Source organism: Aquila chrysaetos, chromosome 9, assembly GCF_900496995.4.
Source record: "Aquila chrysaetos chrysaetos chromosome 9, bAquChr1.4, whole genome shotgun sequence".
Taxonomy (NCBI): Eukaryota; Metazoa; Chordata; class Aves; order Accipitriformes; family Accipitridae; genus Aquila; species Aquila chrysaetos.
The window spans coordinates 12,505,078-12,524,663 of record NC_044012.1 but is presented as its reverse complement, the minus strand read 5'-3'; the positions used below and the strand labels follow the sequence as shown (position 1 = coordinate 12,524,663).

The 19,586-nt window shown below is 35.7% G+C and overlaps 1 protein-coding gene across 11 annotated transcripts in view; it reads left to right on the top strand.

Annotated features, from left to right (window-relative positions):
- DPY19L3 (dpy-19 like C-mannosyltransferase 3) overlaps positions 1 to 18,968 on the top strand; it is a 39,502-nt gene extending 20,534 nt beyond the window's left edge. For 7 of the 11 annotated variants that reach the window (XM_041126176.1, XM_030023847.2, XM_041126175.1 and 4 more), the window contains 7 exons: positions 25 to 147; positions 505 to 616; positions 1,185 to 1,241; positions 6,972 to 7,054; positions 13,673 to 13,805; positions 14,553 to 14,711; positions 15,347 to 18,968. In XM_041126176.1, coding sequence (XP_040982110.1) covers positions 25 to 147; positions 505 to 616; positions 1,185 to 1,241; positions 6,972 to 7,054; positions 13,673 to 13,805; positions 14,553 to 14,711; positions 15,347 to 15,508 — 829 coding nt within the window. In that variant the 3' untranslated portion in view covers positions 15,509 to 18,968. Of the gene's footprint in view, positions 1 to 24; positions 148 to 504; positions 617 to 1,184; positions 1,242 to 6,971; positions 7,055 to 7,141; positions 9,291 to 9,314; positions 9,410 to 11,133; positions 11,277 to 13,672; positions 13,806 to 14,531; positions 14,712 to 15,346 lie in introns of those variants that run through there. The other 4 variants (XR_005933211.1, XR_005933212.1, XR_003924797.2 and 1 more) reach the window with 4 other exon arrangements.
- Positions 18,969 to 19,586: the final 618 nt, after the last annotated feature.

Here is a 19,586-nt window from a genome sequence, read left to right as displayed (position 1 = left end):
TTTTATTTCTTCTGTTTTAATTAGTGGTTCAAATCAAGTCCAGTTCATGGAAAAAATGGAAGAATGCACAGTAACGCTGAAGCCTGATGCTGCTTACAACTTAATTCACACAATTCTTTTTGGATGTCTGGCATTAAGCACAATGAGGTATGTTTTTTTTAATTTTACTAAAGGCTTTTTTAGACAATTGAGTATATTTTCATAAGAGTGTAAAATACGCTGACCACAAACTGATAGGATCATGAACCTTCTTTCTCTCCCTGGTTTGTTTCTGCTTGTATACTGAGGCATTTCCCAAAATCCTGCCAAAAAGAATGTTTGGAAGTTTGGGAGCAGAGATGTTCTCCCTAACACAATTGCAAAGTCAATCTTTTACTCAGTTATTTCAGAGTTCTGAAAGTCCAAGAATGCTGTGTTCAGAATTGCTCTTAACATAATCAGTCTCATCAACATGGCTTAGCAGAGCTCCAGATGATCAGCAAAAACTTGTCTGTATTCTTCCAGAATGAAGTACCTCTGGACATCCCACATGTGTGTATTTGCATCTTTTGGCCTGTGCAGTACAGAAGTATGGAAACTTACCCTGAAGTGTATTCATCTCTACACATCACAGAGGGTTAGCACTATACTTACAGCATTTCATGAAATTTGGTTTTGCTCCATATCTAAACAAAATCAAGACTCAGAATTATAAGACGTCTGAAATGAATATTGTTTGTATATCCTCTTAAACTGGATATCTCTGAAGTACATTCGTATAAATTTAGTAAGTAAAATATATTTTCTAGTGGTTTATATATTAAACAATTCCATTTGGATACACTAGATGGCAATATAGATGCAGCTATGAAAAATAACCACAATTTTACTAAAAAAGTCTTAGTCACCATATTAGAGAAATCATCAGGGGTCTGAGAAGACCTTTACAGTCTGTTATACTGAATGGTACAGTGTTTTCCACTTTGTAGAAAATAGATTTTAGTATATAGATATAAATCCATCATTTGTGATGGGCCTGAAGTAAGGGTTTTACTTGAAAACAAAATCAGTATATGGTCTTAATTCAAACTCGGTAAATTCCACCATGTGATAAATATGTCAGATATCAATACATTAAAAATTAAGTCTATCCAAATAAATATATCATCAGAATAACCAATATTTTTTTTTGTGATTTATCTTAGACGCGTGTGATCAAGTATTCTGTACCAATAATGACTTTATTATACATTTCATATAAGGTAAGAAATTTTTTCTCTCAATGTTTTGGCATTTTTTAGTTGCATGAAATTTTCCTTTTCTCTTAAAGGGTTGTTGTTTTATAAATAATTACATGCAAGATTTGTAGCTGAATTTTAAAAATGGGGATAGACTACCTGAAATGCAAGTACCTTTATGCATATGAAATTGTATGTGAAGGGTTCATTTGATCCAAAGTAGTTGTTCATAGATACAAATGTTTGTCTGATTGTATGTGTAAGTTACCAGGTGTTATTTAAATGCATAATTTTATGGCAATATAAGTTGTCTGGTTTGGTTTTAACTAAGTTGCAGATAAGGTGCAGATTGTTAAATTGTATAATGATTCATTGTAGGAGCAGAAGTAATCATGATGTTCTGTACTGCTGTGCCTCATCTCATGTTTTAAAGTACAGAATTGTTAAACTACTCAAGTACTTATGTTACTTCAGTCTGTCCCAGAAACAATTATTATTATGGTCAAATGTTTAAATGTAAAAACATAAAACATATTTAAAATAATAACATGTACAAGTTTATTAGTCTGTCAGTCTGTCATAGTAGTGAGATTTACAACATTTATTTAATGGGCATACCGTTCTTTTAATCTGTATTTACAAAGACAAAAAAATTCAAATGCTACTTTGATGAAGAAGTTATTTCTGCAATACCTAGTGTGAGATGAGAGTATTTCCATTAAATAATTAATTTCAGAGAAACTCAAGGTGAATTTCATTACTAAAGTTAAAGAGGCAGTAGTAAAGCATAACAGTTAAGAAAGCTGCTAATAGAGTTCACTCTGGAAGTCTGTTCCCCCCTTTAAAACAGTGAAATGAAAAGTCAAAAAAGACTGTAACAGTTTGTTTAGTAAAGTTACACTGATGTACTCCACTTAAATTTTCCTGTTATTCTGGTAGAGGACTTTTAGGATTTTTTTTTTTTTTCCATTGGTATGCTGGTTAGGCAAGTCATTCACCATTTTTGTCATCTCTGAAAATGATAGAAATAATGCCATTTCTTCTGACATGGGTGATGCCAAGAGCACGGCATTCTAATAGATAGTCTAATGTGACAGATCAACTAGGAATAATTTTCCTCCCATTCTTCATAAGCAGATGTGAAGTTCCTAAATCCTGTCAGATTCAATTCTGAAGTCAACAGAAGTTACTGATTTTTACAGGCTTTAGATCAGTCATTAGTTGTGCTCAGTCTGCCTGAAAAGCATCACTTTTCTGTTTCTTCTAAATATAGGAAATAATTTTTATTGACATTAAAAATTTTTCAAAGTTCTTAGTGGGAATAAAGAAATACATCACCTCTCACTACTTTTTGGTCTTAAGTCAGTTCTTGCAGTTCAGCTACCAGAGGAGTGGATATCTTTATGTGTGTGTTTTTTCTGCAAAGCTGTAGGAGTTAGTGAGCATTCAGGAAAGAAGCCTACCTGACAGACAGATAAAACTTGTCACCAGATTCCTTGGTGCTGGTCAGAATAAAAATCCTTACAGAGAGAGAATCAGAAAGTATCCATTGCTTCTGTGAGAATGTGTTTATATATTTTCTCTCTAAAACCTTTAGAAACAAACTGACAGTGCAAGTAGATTTTGATAACAAAGGCTTAATTATCTTTGTCCTTTCCAGATAAGAATTTATCTGTTCATGCGCTGTGACTGCTCAGATTGCATGAGCAGCTTGCACTTTCACCACAAAGTTAACTGGTCATCATGGCTAGTTTTCTTGAACTAGTAGTAGGACAATATTGTATTTCATTACCTGTTATGGTTATGTTTGTCAGAAGTGCGATTCTTTAGTGCAGTTCCTCAAAATAGGAGTTTTATGGGATTATTAACCTAATCCTCAATAAGCTAATGAAAGCCTCTTCTGAGGCATGTGGTTACTACAGTCCCAAATACATCACTTGAACAATAGTTTATTGAGATACAGACGCAGCTACAATGCTAGCTATCTTTCAGATTTCAGGTACAGTATGTTTTAAGACCTATAAGACATCTGTATTTCTATTTACATGCTTTCTTCATCAGTATAGCACAAACATCTTTTAGATAAAGTGCTGAAGTATTTCCCTGCATACTTTAGCTGTGCTGCAGATAACACAACTTGTATATAACACAGTACTAAATATTATTTAAGTTTCACTTCATGCTCTTTATAGGTAGATTTCAGCTCTATCTGTGTCCATTGCATTTAAATTCTCAACAGAATAATACCCATTGATTTGTGTTTGTATGTCAGTCATTCCTAAATAAATTGTTGGTACTCAAAATTAGTTCCTGAGCTTCAGCAAATCTGTAGTTCCTGGTTTTGCCAAATAATCTTGATTTTTCTTTACTAGTAAACTATCCATTCATGTAATTTCTCAAACTGCATTTTTATCTTCATCATGGCCAAGTCCTTTTGCTCCAAACATATACATTTATTGCAGCACATAGCACAACGTATACCAATGATCTGAGCAGTCTTCGGCTATACTGAAGAGCTCCCTGTGTGTGCTGTATGTATTTATCCTTTAAACCTAAAGTTTGGAAGCTTGACAGTCTGTAGAAGAAATGTCAAAAGAAAATGTCTTGTTTATTTTTATTTGTAATTTCTAATCCTGTTTCTCTAAGAAGATTCTTAACTTTCATTATTAGGCCAGCAGTAAATTTAAATAATATAGTAGTACTTGCTTTTCACTTATACTCAGAGGCCAAAGTATTAGTGCTTATACTTTTTTAATTCAAAGTAAGTGTCCCTTGTATCTGAGAAGTACTGAACTCCCATAATCATCAGTGGACTGTTCAGCACCTGCCAAGTTTGTGGCTAGCACAATTGTCTAACTCTGGACTTTCTAGCTAGAATGAAAAAGATGGGTTGTTTGTGGGGGAAAAGCTGCAAGCTTTTAAAAATCTCTGGGTTCTTATCACACCCATTGAGTTAAAAAATGTCAAGTGTATATCCTCAATATATATATTTGTGGATAGTAACTATTAATAAATCAAAGTACACTGAAAACCCAAAGCACACCAGACATTCAATAAGAAACTTAAGCATTGTTATACTTGATGAAATCCATGATCATGAGCCAGAGGGATAACCAATGTGAAGGAGAAAGCTGAAATCTTTCTCTTAAAATACGGAGAGTTGGGGTAATGTTTTCACTCACAAAAGATTTAATTTTACTCCTGAAAGTTAAAAATTGTCTTACATCCACCAAGGAGCTACGGTGAGGAAACAAACAACTTTAGTACCTATATTTCCTAATAATTCAATTTCTTTCTGTGGCCGTGTCATCAAGTTCAGAGTTTATTATTTCATTTATTTTTGTAGATTCTAGGTCTTAGTGATATTTTTCAATGAGTAATTACATACCTTAGGAAAAATATTCCCTGTTATCAGTTTAGAGTATGCCACCTTTCTATTTTCTTGGCTTTCTTTTTGGTTTTGATGCGAGTCAGCAATAACATGTTATATTACTTTTTCCTATGCAAGTGTTTTTTAAGCCTTTTTCAAATTAAAAGTCCTTGAGATTTTTCAAGTCAAGAACGAAATCCCTGTGTTGCTAATTTAAGCCACTTGACAACAGGCTTCTTTTCCTGAAGACTTTGACCCCACAGACGAGCATGTTACAAGTTGGAAACCTCTTCTACATACAACTCCTTATTCTGAGCAGTTTGTTACATCCCTGATTTATTCCATCTATTCTTTTTATCCATTCCTTGTGTCACAGTACACTTCTCAATCTGACTAATACTTGATTTACAAGACTAAGTTGTTATATCAGTGTTATTGGTCCATATTTTTGTACGCTTTACTTTTTGTTTACTTTGTCATTGCTATTCTATTGTATTTGGAACTCCTGAAGTTCCACAGTTTTCTCTTGGCTTGACTAATTAAATGTAGTGTTACCTGAAAATTTTGCTCAGAATTCTCTTTTTAAATTCAGTAATAGCAAGCCCCACTACCAAAATTTTCCTCCAGTGAAAACTGCTTGTACTCACTCAAAAGTTGCAGTAGCATGACATTGTGACTTGAAAAACCTATGTAGATCAGGTAATGCCATATAATAGTCCCAGCATTCAGTAGATGGCACAGTGTCATTAGATTCAGTAGGTTGCAGGGCAGGTTTGCAGCATGATCTAGAAGCAAAGCAGAGCCCATTTCCTTCTGTCTCTACCCTGAAGGACTCCAAGCTCTCAAAATGTTTAGCTATCCAGGGTAGTTTAGTAATGAAGAGAGGCAATTTTGAGTCATTATGAGACTCTACAGTCTCATTTCACAACTGCTTAATTTATTTACTAATCTCTCAAGAGGTCTTCTGAAGAGCAGAAATATGTCTATTATAATACTACTGTACTTCCCAAAACTGTAAGGTTGTGATACTGCCATAACTATCTTTTAGATGTTTCTCAATCTACCAGCCAGTATTACTTTAACAAATGTATCAAGTAAACAGTTAAACTAGTAAGTGTCTTAATTGGCCCAATTATACCTCCTGCTCCCCAGTCCTCCTATATAATTACAGTTTTAGTGAGAGAATACGTATTTTTTGCAAAGTAGCTAAGCAGCATCTCATTCAAATTCCTTCTGAACTCTTGGATGAGTATTATATAAATTGGATGATTTATGGCTTTTTAGATTATCAGGTGGGTCGTCTTAGTCTTCTTCCTGTGACATTTCACTTTGCAAGCCAGCAATCCTTATTATCTAAAGAAAGCAAGTTGGGAATAGGTTTCACCATAACATCCTCCATAGTAAATACTGATGAAAAGTAATCAGTTAGTCATTAGCATTGTCATTATCTCTCTTAACTGCTCCCTTTTGCCCTTGAATATTCACTGACTTAAACAACAAGAAACCCTTAAATAAATCTTTGTTCTGTTAGCTTTTTTGGGGGACTGTTAAGCTTTTCAGAATCAATTTCAATCCTTATTTCTCTCATCCAGATTTGATTTATGTATTCTTTGTCTTCAGTAAAGTTTGAAATGTTTTCCCCCCATAGTCTGTTGGATGTTGACATTCACTTTTCCTTTTTGCTTCAGTGGCTCTCTTTTAATTCAAACTTCTGAAATGCCATTAGTGGCATCCACAGCACATCTAATGATTTTATTTTTTAATTTTTTTTATTTAGTTGTAAGTTGCCTTTCCAAACTTAATTTAAATTCCCAGGGCCTTTCCTTCTCCTGTAATCATAGGCGTTATTTAAGGGCTTGGCTGTTACATATTGAACTGTTACACAATGCTTCTTTATCTTGTTCCTTTTCTTAAAGCTTGGTTTCTCAAGAAATAATTTAAAACATTAACATTCATCCTATAGTTCAGGGAACTGAAATGGTTCACTTGTAAGGTAGATACAATGCACAACAGTCACATTTGGTGGCAACTTTTAGTTTCCCATTGATCTTAAGATACAAACTGATCTTAATTAATAAAGTTCTGTAAACCTCCAGTGAGATGTGCATCTGAGAAAAGCTGTTCTCAGGCTTACCACAACAGGTAATTCTGTTCCTTCTAGTCATCTGGCAGGAGCTGCAAATCTTGAACTCTGAAACTGTGTATTCATACTGCAATGACAGCCACCTATCCCTCATAAGAAGGGTAGATATGCTTATGTCTTGCAACTTATCCATGAGCTGGACAAGTTGAATTGCCAGCTAAGAGCAAATAATATGTTTCAACATCCAGGACTTCTTTTGTTCATTCTATCTTCAGTTTGTTTTATTTTGTTTTCATTATAGTTCTGGCCAGGAATAATGGATGAACTGTCAGAGCTGAGAGAATTCTATGACCCAGACACTGTGGAGCTGATGAACTGGATTAAGTAAGAGGATTTTTTCTCTATTTAAGTTAAATGCTATTTGTGTAGATCTAATGTTCCTAGTTATAGTGTTCTCCTTATTTGTCACAGCTCATCAGTGAACTCTGGTGACCCATGGAGATAGTTAAGGATGAATGGGCTATCAAGAGGTTAGCATATTAACGGCTGTGGAGAACAGCTATATGCAGAGTCCCCCAGACTGCTCTGCTCTGGTTCAGTATCATGGTGCTGTACTGCCTGTGCATCAGGGAACCAGTTGACTCCATTTGCTCTCATAAGTACACGTAGTTTTTCCGGCCAAAAGAGGTAAATTTGGAGGTGCCAAGCTTCTTCCATCTTATTATAGCTACTTCTTTACATTAATAGACCTCTGCAGTGAAATAGTTTTATTCTTATTTCTGCCCCCCCCCCCCCCCCCCCCCAACCTGGTGTCCTTCTTTTTTCAACTTTATAATTTTAAAAAGCTTGAATGTACAGTTGTAGAGCTGGAAAATCTGTACTCTGCAGTCTGTTTCTTGAACTTTAAAATAATCTCAATTGTTTATACTTATTAGAATCAATCCCAACATGTGTTCTAAACTGTAAACAAAATATTTGTAATTGAACTTGAACTTGCCACGGCTAAGCATAGGTGCAAAGTCTCTTTCAGGAGTATGAGTTAATCATTTGAACCCCACCTCATCACGTCTGCTTTCTCACAGAGCATAGGAAGGTATTTTTTAGGTGGAAACAGTTTGGAATACTGCATGTAGAAGATCCTGAGAGAAAGGGCCAGGTAGGATGTTCTCTGGAAGACTGTAAATTTAAGGGATATGTTCTCTATTAACATACAGTAACCACTAAAAAGTTTCAGTTAAGTTCTGAACAGAGATATTCCTGGGACTTGTATTTATTTGGAACTCTGACAAAGTGGGTTTTTTGTTGTTTTGTTTTTTTTTTTTTAATCGGTTTCATGTTCTGGAGAAAAACATTCTGAAAGTAAATCTGAATTTACTACATTTAACATTGAACTATTTGAAGTATTTCCTTGGAGCCCTGTATTGTGTTTTCATGTGCAATGAACTTCAGTGAAACCAGTCACCCAGCCTATTCTACCCATAGCAACATATTTACACTCCATAATGTTGTATTTCTTTAATCCATAAACTAGAAGGAGTAATTTATAAGTAAGATATATTACAAGCCTTCAATGACTTATTTTGAAAGCAGGCCATGTTTTTTTCCATCATTTAGAATCTTTGCAGCCATATTGACACATTTTTGTGACTAATGTTCACCAGCTAGTTCCATTTAGCACTACTGTTTTATTAAAAGATGGTAAATGTCTGATAGTTCAGGTCTCCTGTGTACATTATATGGAGTTATATATAGATTTATACATAAAATATGCATGTGGAGTTACTCCCAACCATGAACTGGATTTGGCTGGATCCGATGAGAATAATTTTTCATATGTTCTTAGTGCTGAGAATGCTAAACTGGTGCTTGTCCTCTTTGCATTTTAAGTTATGACAGACAATTACAGAGGGAGATTTTCTACTTAAAATTTATTGTGTTTAGAAATATTATTCCTGTAAAGAAGAGTTAATTATCTATGCTTTAAATACAAGTCAACAAAATTTATGGTAAGTTTCTCAAAGTGGGACAGATTTTGTTAAGTTTTGATGTGTAAGAAAAACATTCTACTATACTAACACTTGATAGTTCTGCTGTAGTTAATGATCTGTCAAGGTTGGTGTCAGGAACTAATCATTCATTATTAAAACTCAGTATGAGAAGCTCTAATTTGTCATGTATAGCAGTGAATTAGGAATAACTCATCTGTCTTGCAGTCTTTCCACAACAAGAAAACCCTTCAATCTGCTTAGATCTAAATGCATATTAACTTGTCCAAATATGCAATCTGAATAATAGCCAACTATTAGTCTGTCCACTGTGAAGTGTCTGCAGATGTATTTTTTACTCTTCCCCTTACTAAAATTACCATAGTGTTTTCAGGAAGATATACTGGTTTATATCTTTACAATAAAGTTACTGCATAGTATTGGGCTGTGTCTATTGCAGAGTGCAATTTTTTACGTAATGGTCTTGCATATCCCAGTCTCTTGCTTTTTCCTACCCACCACCTCATTTTCTTAGCTTCTTTTTAAAAAAAAAAAAAAAAAAGTCAAGAAGGTCCTGCCAGTGACCCAGGGATAGTTCACAGCTGTGTTCCCAGATGGGAGGTATGTTAAAATTCTTAGTTTTGGTCTTTCTCCCTAAGACAACAGGAACAACATGCTCATTTGTGAGATGGGGAAGAATATCAGTAGAATGAGCAAATCAATAGCGTGAACTTCCCTACTCTGTTTACTTCTGGTAAGTGTTTAAGAAGCAGTGTCTTCTGCCTTTAAAGGGGAAACCTGTCTAGAATTGTGGCATATTTCAGAAGCAGTTACCAAAAATCATTAAAAAACTTCTTAGCAATCTCGGACAACAGCCAAAACAGTGGAAAAGTTAATTGAGACTGAGATTTGGCAGAGCATAGTTGTATGTCAACTGTATTTGAATCAGGTGTGGGGGACAAGCAGGCAAATTTTTATGTTAGTGGAAACCTCACAAATTTCCAAAAAGCTCCTAAGGTTACAAAAATGGAATACCCATATTTCAATGGTGGTTCTTTCATTTAGTAATCTATATTAATGGCTATACTTTAATTTCAAGCCAGCTATAAATTTTAACTTTTCACTCTTACTTACATGCCTGATTTTCAAGGATAATCGCACTGAAATCAACACATCTTCCAGACTTTAAAGGCACTATTACACTTTTTTTTTTTTTTTTAATTATTGTTCTTAAATTCTTGGGCTTATCCTTTGTCATTGACTGATTTGTCAGTAAAATTCAGGCATGAACTCGATAGTGCCTGAGAACTAGGTTTATACCAACTGTGTAGGTGCACTCCTTTATGTGAACAAAATATGCATGCATAAAATTGAGGCTGGGACTAACAAAAAAGCATCTTGTTGCTCTTTCTTTGTGGCTGTCGTTTTCTATTTTTGCAATTTTCAGTCTTTCCAAACCAGAGGGAAAAAAAAGAACCATGACAGTTTGTCTGAGTCTACTTTACTGCCTGTCATTTGCAGCTAAACCTGTAATATTTTCATATAGCATTCTGCAAATAAAAAGACGTTCTTTTAAAGAAAAAAAAAAATTAACATGGCATATTTGAAAACCCCTTTTCAGAATCTCCTTTTCTCAAACTCCTTTGCTTTGAAGATTCATATCACACCCAGGCACTAGTAAAGGAACAATCTGAGATTTTTCAGATTTTATGGCTTTGAAAGCCAACTACAGAGTTCAGGTCTGGAGGACTTTTAATAGAAATAGCCATTTTATTTCTAATGGTGTAAGCTATAATGGCAACATTAGCCATTTCTGTAGGGCTTCCTTAAAACCAACTCACAGTAATTCTTTAGCAGCTTAAGAGAAAGAATTACTACCACTTTTAGAGTCTGTGCAAGTAGTTCTTGTAAAACCCTTTTATTTTTAATGAGTTATTCTTTAGTATTTATATAATTCTCTAAATTCTTAAGTGTAGGTAAAGAAAAGCTTCGTACAATGTATTATAATGCTTAGTTTACCTATTAGTTCAGCTGTAATTAACTTGTTGAAAGCTTAGAGCTTCAAAAATAAATGAGATTATTTGTTCAAAATGCCATCAGGTCTGCTTGGAATGACATTTAAATTATATAATGTAAATCAGTTTGACCTGTAAGTCCTTGTCATTATTTAGTGACATTTTGTACAGAATAAATTGTTTGCAGGTTGGGCAGTGTGGTATGGAGCTTGGCAGAAAGCTATAAAAACAAATTATCCTTTCATTTTATACATCATTTGTTCAGACATTTGTAAAAATTGCTCCGTTTTTCTATAATAGAGAAGTGTCATTCAGTGGTTGGAAGCACATTAGCTGCCTTGGATACAGACCACAGCAGCTAGTGTCTGACTCAGGTAGGAGTATTAGAGAAAGACACTTGCATGAAATGTAGAAATCAGCCTGTACCTGAAAAATATTAGTGAATTGTCCTATCTCCCTCTAGTGGCTGTTTCAGAAGATAAACGCTCAGTAGCGGCCACCACCTGAAGTTCTTTAAGATGTAATTGAGGAGGGCAGACATTGCATGAAGCTCAGTGTCACCTCCCAGCTTCCAAGTGTCTGTCCACCGCAGTGGACCAGTGCCAGGTTTGTGTTCTTGACATGGCCGGTGAAGCATGGGAAGAGGGAGCCTCCAGTAGCGCTGGTAGTGGCACGTGTTGGGAACCATCTGAGCTGGCCCCAGTAAAATACGGACAGTGACGTGCCTTAAGGCATATCATTTTCTAGGGCTTCAAACATGTAATCTGAGTCTCGGGGAAACATCGACCTTCACCTGGAATACCGGATGTTGAACTCCATCCGGGACCAAGGCACATAAGCCAGTTTTTTCAAAAGCAAGGGAGAGTCACTAGATTGCTTTTAAGGTATAGGAAGAGGAGGAAGTGCTGGCAAAACTCCTAATACCTGCTAAATAAAGAATGCACTCAGCTATATTTTGCCCCTGCTGGGCAAGAGTGAATGCTTTTAGAAAGGGGAGGAATCGAACCCTTCATCTACATTTTTGACAAGCATTTTTGCCAGTGAGTTGTGGGGAAAGGACACTATCACCATTTCCTCTGGCTTTCTTTTTTTTTTAAGAGAAGAGGCTGCAGGCTGTTTCTTGGGAATGGTTTCTTTTGTTGTTGTTGTTTTCTTGTGGTTTTGCCTTTGGTACTTGTTGTGGGGTTTTTTTTAAGAAAGGTTAATTCTGCAAGTTTGCATTATATTGGGCTGTTTAGGAATTGGAGGTGCAGGATTGCCTTGATAAGGCCAAGTCAGGAGATAAGTACTGCAGAGCGTTACAAAATTTGAACTAATCTTGAAAAAACACGGAAACAGACTTCTCACACTAGAAGTTTCCCATCCCAGGCGTAAACACAGAAACATGTTGAAGGTGCTTTGAGAATCATCATTTTCATTTAGGTGTCTTAAGTTCTACCAAGTCCCTCTGTGAATCTCGTCCACGTTCTTTTCAGCTTAGTCTAAAGAATTGTACTTCCTTGCAGATTCAGGGATGAGTCCTAGCTGACAGCCTGTCAGGGCCATTACATTTGCATTAATACTAAGATTAAAATTAAATACTAAGATGAATTAATTTCTTTTAATGAAACATTTACTTCATGACACTTGTGGCTTTGAATATTTTAAGTAAAAAAAGGAATTTTTAAAGGAGATTAAATATTTTCAGACTTTAAAATGAAACTGGTTTTACAAACTGCTGAAAAACTAGTCTATCAGTAAAGTTAATCTGGCCTATTAAAAATACTATCTCTGTCCTTCCTAGATGAGATTAACGTACTCGTGCAAGAATTTTTAGGAAGGGTTTGTAATTATTAATTCATTTGCTAAGCATAATCTCTTGAAAGGCGATACTAAAATTTAATCCTTGTCTCTTAACATTTTCAAGCCAATCACAGAGCTTAGAGAAGACTGAATATACAGCTGCAGTTTCAAAAGGCTCCCTAAAGTGCACCCCAAAGCGTCACAGTTACGTGACTACTATAGGTGCCATACGTGCATGTATGTGGATGTTAGGCAACTATTCATATTCCTTTCTAATTTCATTTTACTTGATTTAATGTGTGCTTCTTTCTGTTGTTTGAGTCTTCATAGAACTTTTTGTGGTTATATGCCTACTAAGCACTAGAAAACACTTAAGCATACTGTGACCATTTTTAATTAGCCGAATTATAGTAGTCTCTGTTGCCTGGCATTTTTACTCTATCTTTTTTCTATGCCCTTCTGTTGTGTCTTTACATATATTTTAGATTGTAAACTTCTTGGGGGGAAGGAGAGCAGAAATGATTTTTTTTATTACGGGCATTTAAACAATACTGAGAAACCAAGACTTATTTGGATAACAATTCTAGATATTGGCTTTGAATTTCAGATAAGATCACAGTACCAATTATTGACAGCATTTCTATCTGGCATCTTCTGCATCCCACCCACCCCACCCCTCGCAACTGGGGTGACTATTTTTGTAATTTCTTTCCCACAGTTGTCATAATGGGAGGGTTAATGTCTCACATAACAAAGTTTTCATTCCAAGTGAATGGTGAATGCCAGGACAGTAGAAGTTTTAGCATTCAGATTACATAATCCGTTTTATGTGGAATACCTTATATATCAGACACAAATCTAAGTCACAATAAGTTTCTTGAGATGTTAAAAGAATTAGGATATAGAAATTCACAAATATTCAGAGGCTATATGAACCCAAGAAATATATGAAATATGGAAGTAGTTTGAAATTTTCAGGATCATGTTTTCCCTAAATTTCCTCATAGTACATAGTAAATTTTTTATTTGCAGTTAGAGAGTATTATCGTGATTTATGCGCTTCATATTTGAAGAAAACACAGTTGCTTGAACAGTTTGCTCCCTGAATAGAGGAGAGGCAGAAAAATATTTTTTCAGTCTTTTTTTTCCTTCTGATCTGTAAACAAGCAATGCAAAAATGCCCCTACAAGACTTCCTCAGACTTATCAACATTTGTTTAGGTCAAACACTCCAAACACAGCAGTGTTTGCTGGGAGCATGCAGCTGTTAGCAGGAGTCAAACTGTGCACTGGACGGACCTTAACTAATCATCCCCATTATGAGGATAAGAATCTGAGAGAGAGAACAAAACAGGTAAGAGTATTCTGATTGTTCAAGCTAATTCTTATCCATATCAGTGGCTCCATTCCAGAAAACACATGCTGTCTCTAATGGCATATTGCAAATGACATCATGTGCTTTACTCATTGAACTAATTTATTTTCAGATACAGTTCCAGAATGTAGCTTCTGTGAAACTCATAATACTTTGGGCATCCGCTAACTTGCTTCTGGCAGCTGGTGTATGTCTGAATAACTGTACCTAGCTACTCAAGCTAGTTCTGAGTGAACTGGTTTGGGTACTATTGGCATTAACAAATCCTGCTGCCCAGTTGGGCTGTTAAACCCACATGGAGCATTTCCTGATTTGCCTGATACTCCCTTCAGTTCCCAGACTAGCACATAACATTTTATATAGAAACCACGTTGCGAAACTCCACACAACGCTGGGGAGATTGTTTTAAACTATCCTTTCCTATAATTCAGACATTCTGAAAGTCTTACAGGCATCTACCAAGGCCTTTCTGCAGACAGCAGCACCATCATCCAGTGTTTTTGTGGTCAGCAGCAGTACTATTGTGTATCATAGTAGCTGTAACATAGAAAGTCTAAGTGGCTACTGAATAAAACTTTTTTTTTTTTTTTTAAATATTTAATTCAAATCACATGGATTATCAATGTCAATTCTTTCTCTGGTTCAAGATAAAGGAATCATGAAAGAGCGAACAAAGAAATAATGGTAATGTTATGTGTCTTACAGCTTAGTTTCCTTCTTCTATAGATTTATCAGATCTATGCCAAGAGATCTCCTGAAGATGTTTACAGAATACTGCGATCCTTTGGCACAGACTATGTGATCCTAGAAGACAGTATTTGTTACGAAAGAAGGCACAGTAGAGGCTGTCGGTTACGTGACTTACTTGATATAGCTAATGGCCATGTGAGTATTATATACAAGATTTATAAAGAAAATACATTTTGCTTAACTTCTTTTTGAAATACAATTACAATTTGAAGCAGCTTAGGTTATTTCCACTTCATCATGAGTGTGGAAAGTAAAATCTAATGGAGCCTTTAGACATTCTCAAAATTGCCAAATTGAACACTGCTTGCTTTTAACGGTATTTGATAATTAAAAAAGGAGGAATTCAGCCTGGGCAAAATAAGTAATCACTTTCTGATGAGCTTCAGGTTAGCAGTACACAAATAGCGTTTTCTTTCAGAGTGCAAATCACTTCATAGCTTTAATTCCCTCAGGACCAGTGTATTACTCCATTGTGTCAGGGGAGTTTTCACGCATTTCTGGGGCTAACATGGAACCACAGCAGACCACATAACGCAAAGCAGATTATGTACCTCTGACAAATCAGCTTTATCCATAATAGAGACGATACTATAAATCTTACTGTTTTAATGTTATTTTCTTCCTCCCACTTGTTTCATACAGTCACTGTTAACAAATCTGGCCAGGCTGACCCTCTGAATGTATTGTCAAGGTTGTTTTTAGCTTCTGTTATTGCCTGTAACTGTGAACTGGCTAAAGATATTTCACAAATCTGTTCAATTTCATTACAGATCATGGATGGTTTGGGAGAGAATGAACCTGATTTGAAACCTTCGTTATATCCTCGCTTCTGTGAGGAAATTAAAAAAAACCTGCCGCCTTATACTATACACTTCACTAGAGTGTTTCAGAACAAAACATTCCATGTTTACAAACTTGCTAAGCATAAATAGCATTTCCAACCATGGCTTCAAGTTCAGTATTTCAATGCTAGGACCCACATTAGAAAATGCAGAAGAAGTTTACAAACGTTACATTTATAAGACATTTTACATTGATGTTTTCTTGTTTAATTACTGTGATTCTTATTTTTTTAGGCAGTTTACTTTTGATAACATTCTTGATGTTGCCAAAATTTTCATAGATTCATAAATAAATGCTAGCAGTGACCATTTTGATTATAAAGTCTGACATTCTGAATACCTAGGATATAGCTGTTTTCCAGTTCTAACTGATTGGAAGACAGACAAAATGAGCCGCCTGCATGACCACTGCAGAATAGCTAGCCTGTGAAGTTCTGCTCAGCAGTTTGGATTTTTACTATAAAATGATAGAAATTCAGTGAAAGCGGGCCACACTACTCCTATACTGAGTATGCATTATCTTTGTGAATCCTGAAAATAGTCACAAAAAATTAAGTTTTGTCCTATAATCTGATCCTCTTTGACAGATCTTTGTGCTCTTTCAGTGCCTCTTTTTTTAATTCTTTGGGAATGTAGGCAGATATGAGTTTCCAAGCGTGTGAGTGTGGTTGCAGAATCAGTGAGCGCAGAATCAGCAAACAAGTTTGAAGACTAAAACTTCAATCATTGTCCAGCATTTTTAGTGAAACAGAAGCATACTGTTTTATAACGCTAAGCATTTAATGATGGAGTGTTATGTATTTCTAATCAGAATAGAAGTTGGAGCATGCTTTGATACATGTTGCATGTTTGTATCCTCATAAAACGCTCAGAACAAACAAAAAACTAAATTTCTCAGCTTGGATTCTCACAACACTATTTTCTGTATTTGCTTTCTGAACTACAGGGGATCCTTTTTATCCCCATGTGAATTCCAGTAGGATACCAAAATTGAACACTGCCAACCTTACAAAAAAAAAGAATTCATCTCTAAAATCAGCAGGAAACTTAGGTATTTAAAATACGTTCAGGTATTAGAGCTTTGTTTTACGTTATTTCAGACACTGAGCTATATGTTTTAGCACAAAATCATTGTGTCCTTGCTCTTTATCCTAAAAAATAGACTACAGTTATTTTAAATTGACTTGGAAGATTAGGTGAAGACAGGCCTCAATCCTGAGAATTTTGTGATTTGTTTGTACCCTTTGTCTTTTTACCGGCTAGAACTTTGTGAATTGTACTGACTTTCTAAATGCTATGTAGATAACACATGACCTTTGCTGTGTTTTAGTGCTGCTTTGGTTTTATATTGAAATTAGAGATTAAATCTGATTGAAAGTCTAACAGTACTCTCCAACTTTAATTAGACATCCACTAGGATCATTTGTTTCTTATGAAAAACAGAATTGTAATAATCAAGTGCCTCTAGGCCAATGTTGAATTAACATTTGAACACCTATAAGAGTGTTTGTGGCCTGTGCAAATAACTCAGTTATAATAATTACCACTGCAATTAATTTCTAATGATGGGAAACTTAAAGTGCTACTGATAGCAAACTCCACATTTAATTTAATCAAGATGTGTAATGAGATTAGCTTTCACAACTGAGCTGTGTTCCAATTCCAAACGATTTAAATGTTTTCCCTTTTCAGTTGTACTAAGGTAAATTACTGAAGAGATGGAGATGGTTATGTCACATGCTCAAACAATTTTATGTTCAGTAAATACTCATTAAACAATGTTCAACATCTTTCTGCACTTTCACGCTAACACAAAAGGAAAGTGTGCTTTAATCAGACTGTATTTAAATCAAACATTGACAGTAGCTAGGTTGTTAAACTGAGCAACTGAAACTCCTGAGTAATTTCTAGCCTGTATCCCTTAATGAGGTTGGAGACCACTGCAGTTTAACATAATACAATAATAAAACATTTTAATCAGTATTAAAACTTTAATTAGGCCTGTAATGATGCACGCCTGTTCTTGCTGAAAGCATGGGTCAGTGAATTCCTCAATGAGTGCCTTACAGTAATTGAAAACAAGCACACGTAAGGTAAAGTATGTCTAGGCTGTATTGTCTTATTTTAAAATGTGGTTGTATCTTTCTTTAAAGGTGGAGTAACTTTCCTCTGATTCAAATGAGAGATTCCAAAATCCAGTGGTACCCTATGATTTTCAGGATTTACTTGTAGGTAACAGCTGAAACTAAAAAGTCCTGACTGTAACAGTAATTATTTTTAAATAGCCTTTCTTCAGTAATACAGTCTCTAATGTTGCCAAAGGAGAAATTTAACCTTTTCATAGAAACTACCAAGTGCAAATTTTTTTGTTTTGTTTGGGTTTTTTTAGAACAGACTAGACCTCCAAGCTACCCTTGGTCTTGGGAAGCATAAAAACCAATGGCTGTTACAATCTAGAACTACCACAGTAACATAGTTTCTTCTTGCAACACAAACCTCCCCCAAAGCAGCACACCAGAAAGTTGAAGTATTAGATAAAAAGTATTTTGGAGATTGCTTAACTCTTGCAGTTCACAGTCTTTAAAGCCTAGGTAGCTTGTGACACTTCCAAACCATTCCAGCAGTTCCTGCATCAGAAAGATTTAATACTTGAGGGAAGGGCGTATTTCGGTGACTATGTAGTACAGCGTTCAGAAGACCCATCTCCTTGAAATAGAAAATGCCAAGGAACAAAACCACTTACCAGCTCAGAGGAAAGCAACACACACACCAAGACAGCACTTGAAGAGAGCAAGCAGCTGCTTCGCTGTCCCTCATTTAAAGGCTTGCCTGCCAGAGCAAAGCATGCTGGGGAAGGCTGGAGCAGCGGTGAGTAGTCAGCGCTGGCGGAGGTGTGGGGCTGGGGGTCGGTCTGGTGGTGAAAAGGGCTACGTTTCCTCTTCCTGGAGGTGGCGTGTAAGAGTCTGAGACTTCTAGGAGGTAGGTGGTGGTTTAGTTGTCTGATGGTTGTTTTCTCTACTTCCCGTGTCTTGCTGTGATCTGTATTCACTGCATTTAAAATGTGCAATTCTTTTTAAAATAACTTTACCTGTTCCTAAACTACATCATCCTGATGCACCTTATTTCCAAATGGTTGCTGTGGCATCACTGTTTCATTGTATGAAGTACAGTCCACGCCCAGGAAAACCCTCGTGGCAATGCATTTACGGAAGTCTTATAAATAACTAGCAATGGGAATAGCACCAGACTAGCAATGGGAGTGGCACCATCATGACTTCTTGTGTATGGTACCTGTTGCCCACAAGGACTTTTAAGCGGCACGTTATCAGTGGAATTGTGATGTGAATTACTTTTTTTAGATCGCAGAGACAAAATGTTATCAAGTAGCCAGAATGTTTTTAGGGGAGAAAAGCCTTTGAGATCCATAAGTGTATTTTCATTTCTTGTTTCAATGTTCTGCCGGTGAGATCTAACATAGTTATTTTGTAATATGTTGTTGTAAAGAGATGTAATGCCTATTGTATACTAAATAAATTGTGTAATTTGAAAATCAGTCTTTTGGCTGGTTTTACTTTGGGATGGATTGAGAAAGATGCAGTTAGGGAATCAGCTTTGTTTCAGTCCCTGTGGAGTAAAGCATTTTTCAGCAGAAAGTTTTGACTTTTCTCAAGCTTGTCACATTGCATGTATCACTGACTTCTTGAATCATCTTTGTGTTTTAACACCTTGCTGACTTCTTTTCTCTGTTACAAGTTAAAGGTGTATCATCAGCCGTGATTTTTACCAGTCATCACCCAGTACATTTCAACTTTAGCAAGGTCAGTAGGCTGAGGCAGTTACTCCATTTAAGTAAATATAATTTACTTTGACCAATAGGGATCTGCTTGTTTCCACAGTGTAGCTCAAGCTTTAGTATTCTTTCTTACCCGATGAAAAGAAGCGTGCATTCTTTGGGAGAGAAAAATTACATGTATCAAGTGTTTTATTTGAATTAGGATGCCGTGATATAGGTAAGCTTTTAAAAGTCTAGGCATTCTTGCGGCAGGGAGAAGCAGGATGTGCAGAGCTATACATACAACTGTCCAGCATGTCTTTTTCTCATTTGTGGTGCCTGAATGCAGTCACATCTTTGCATGTGTAGTAATACTCTTAAAGTGAGGTTTGGGGG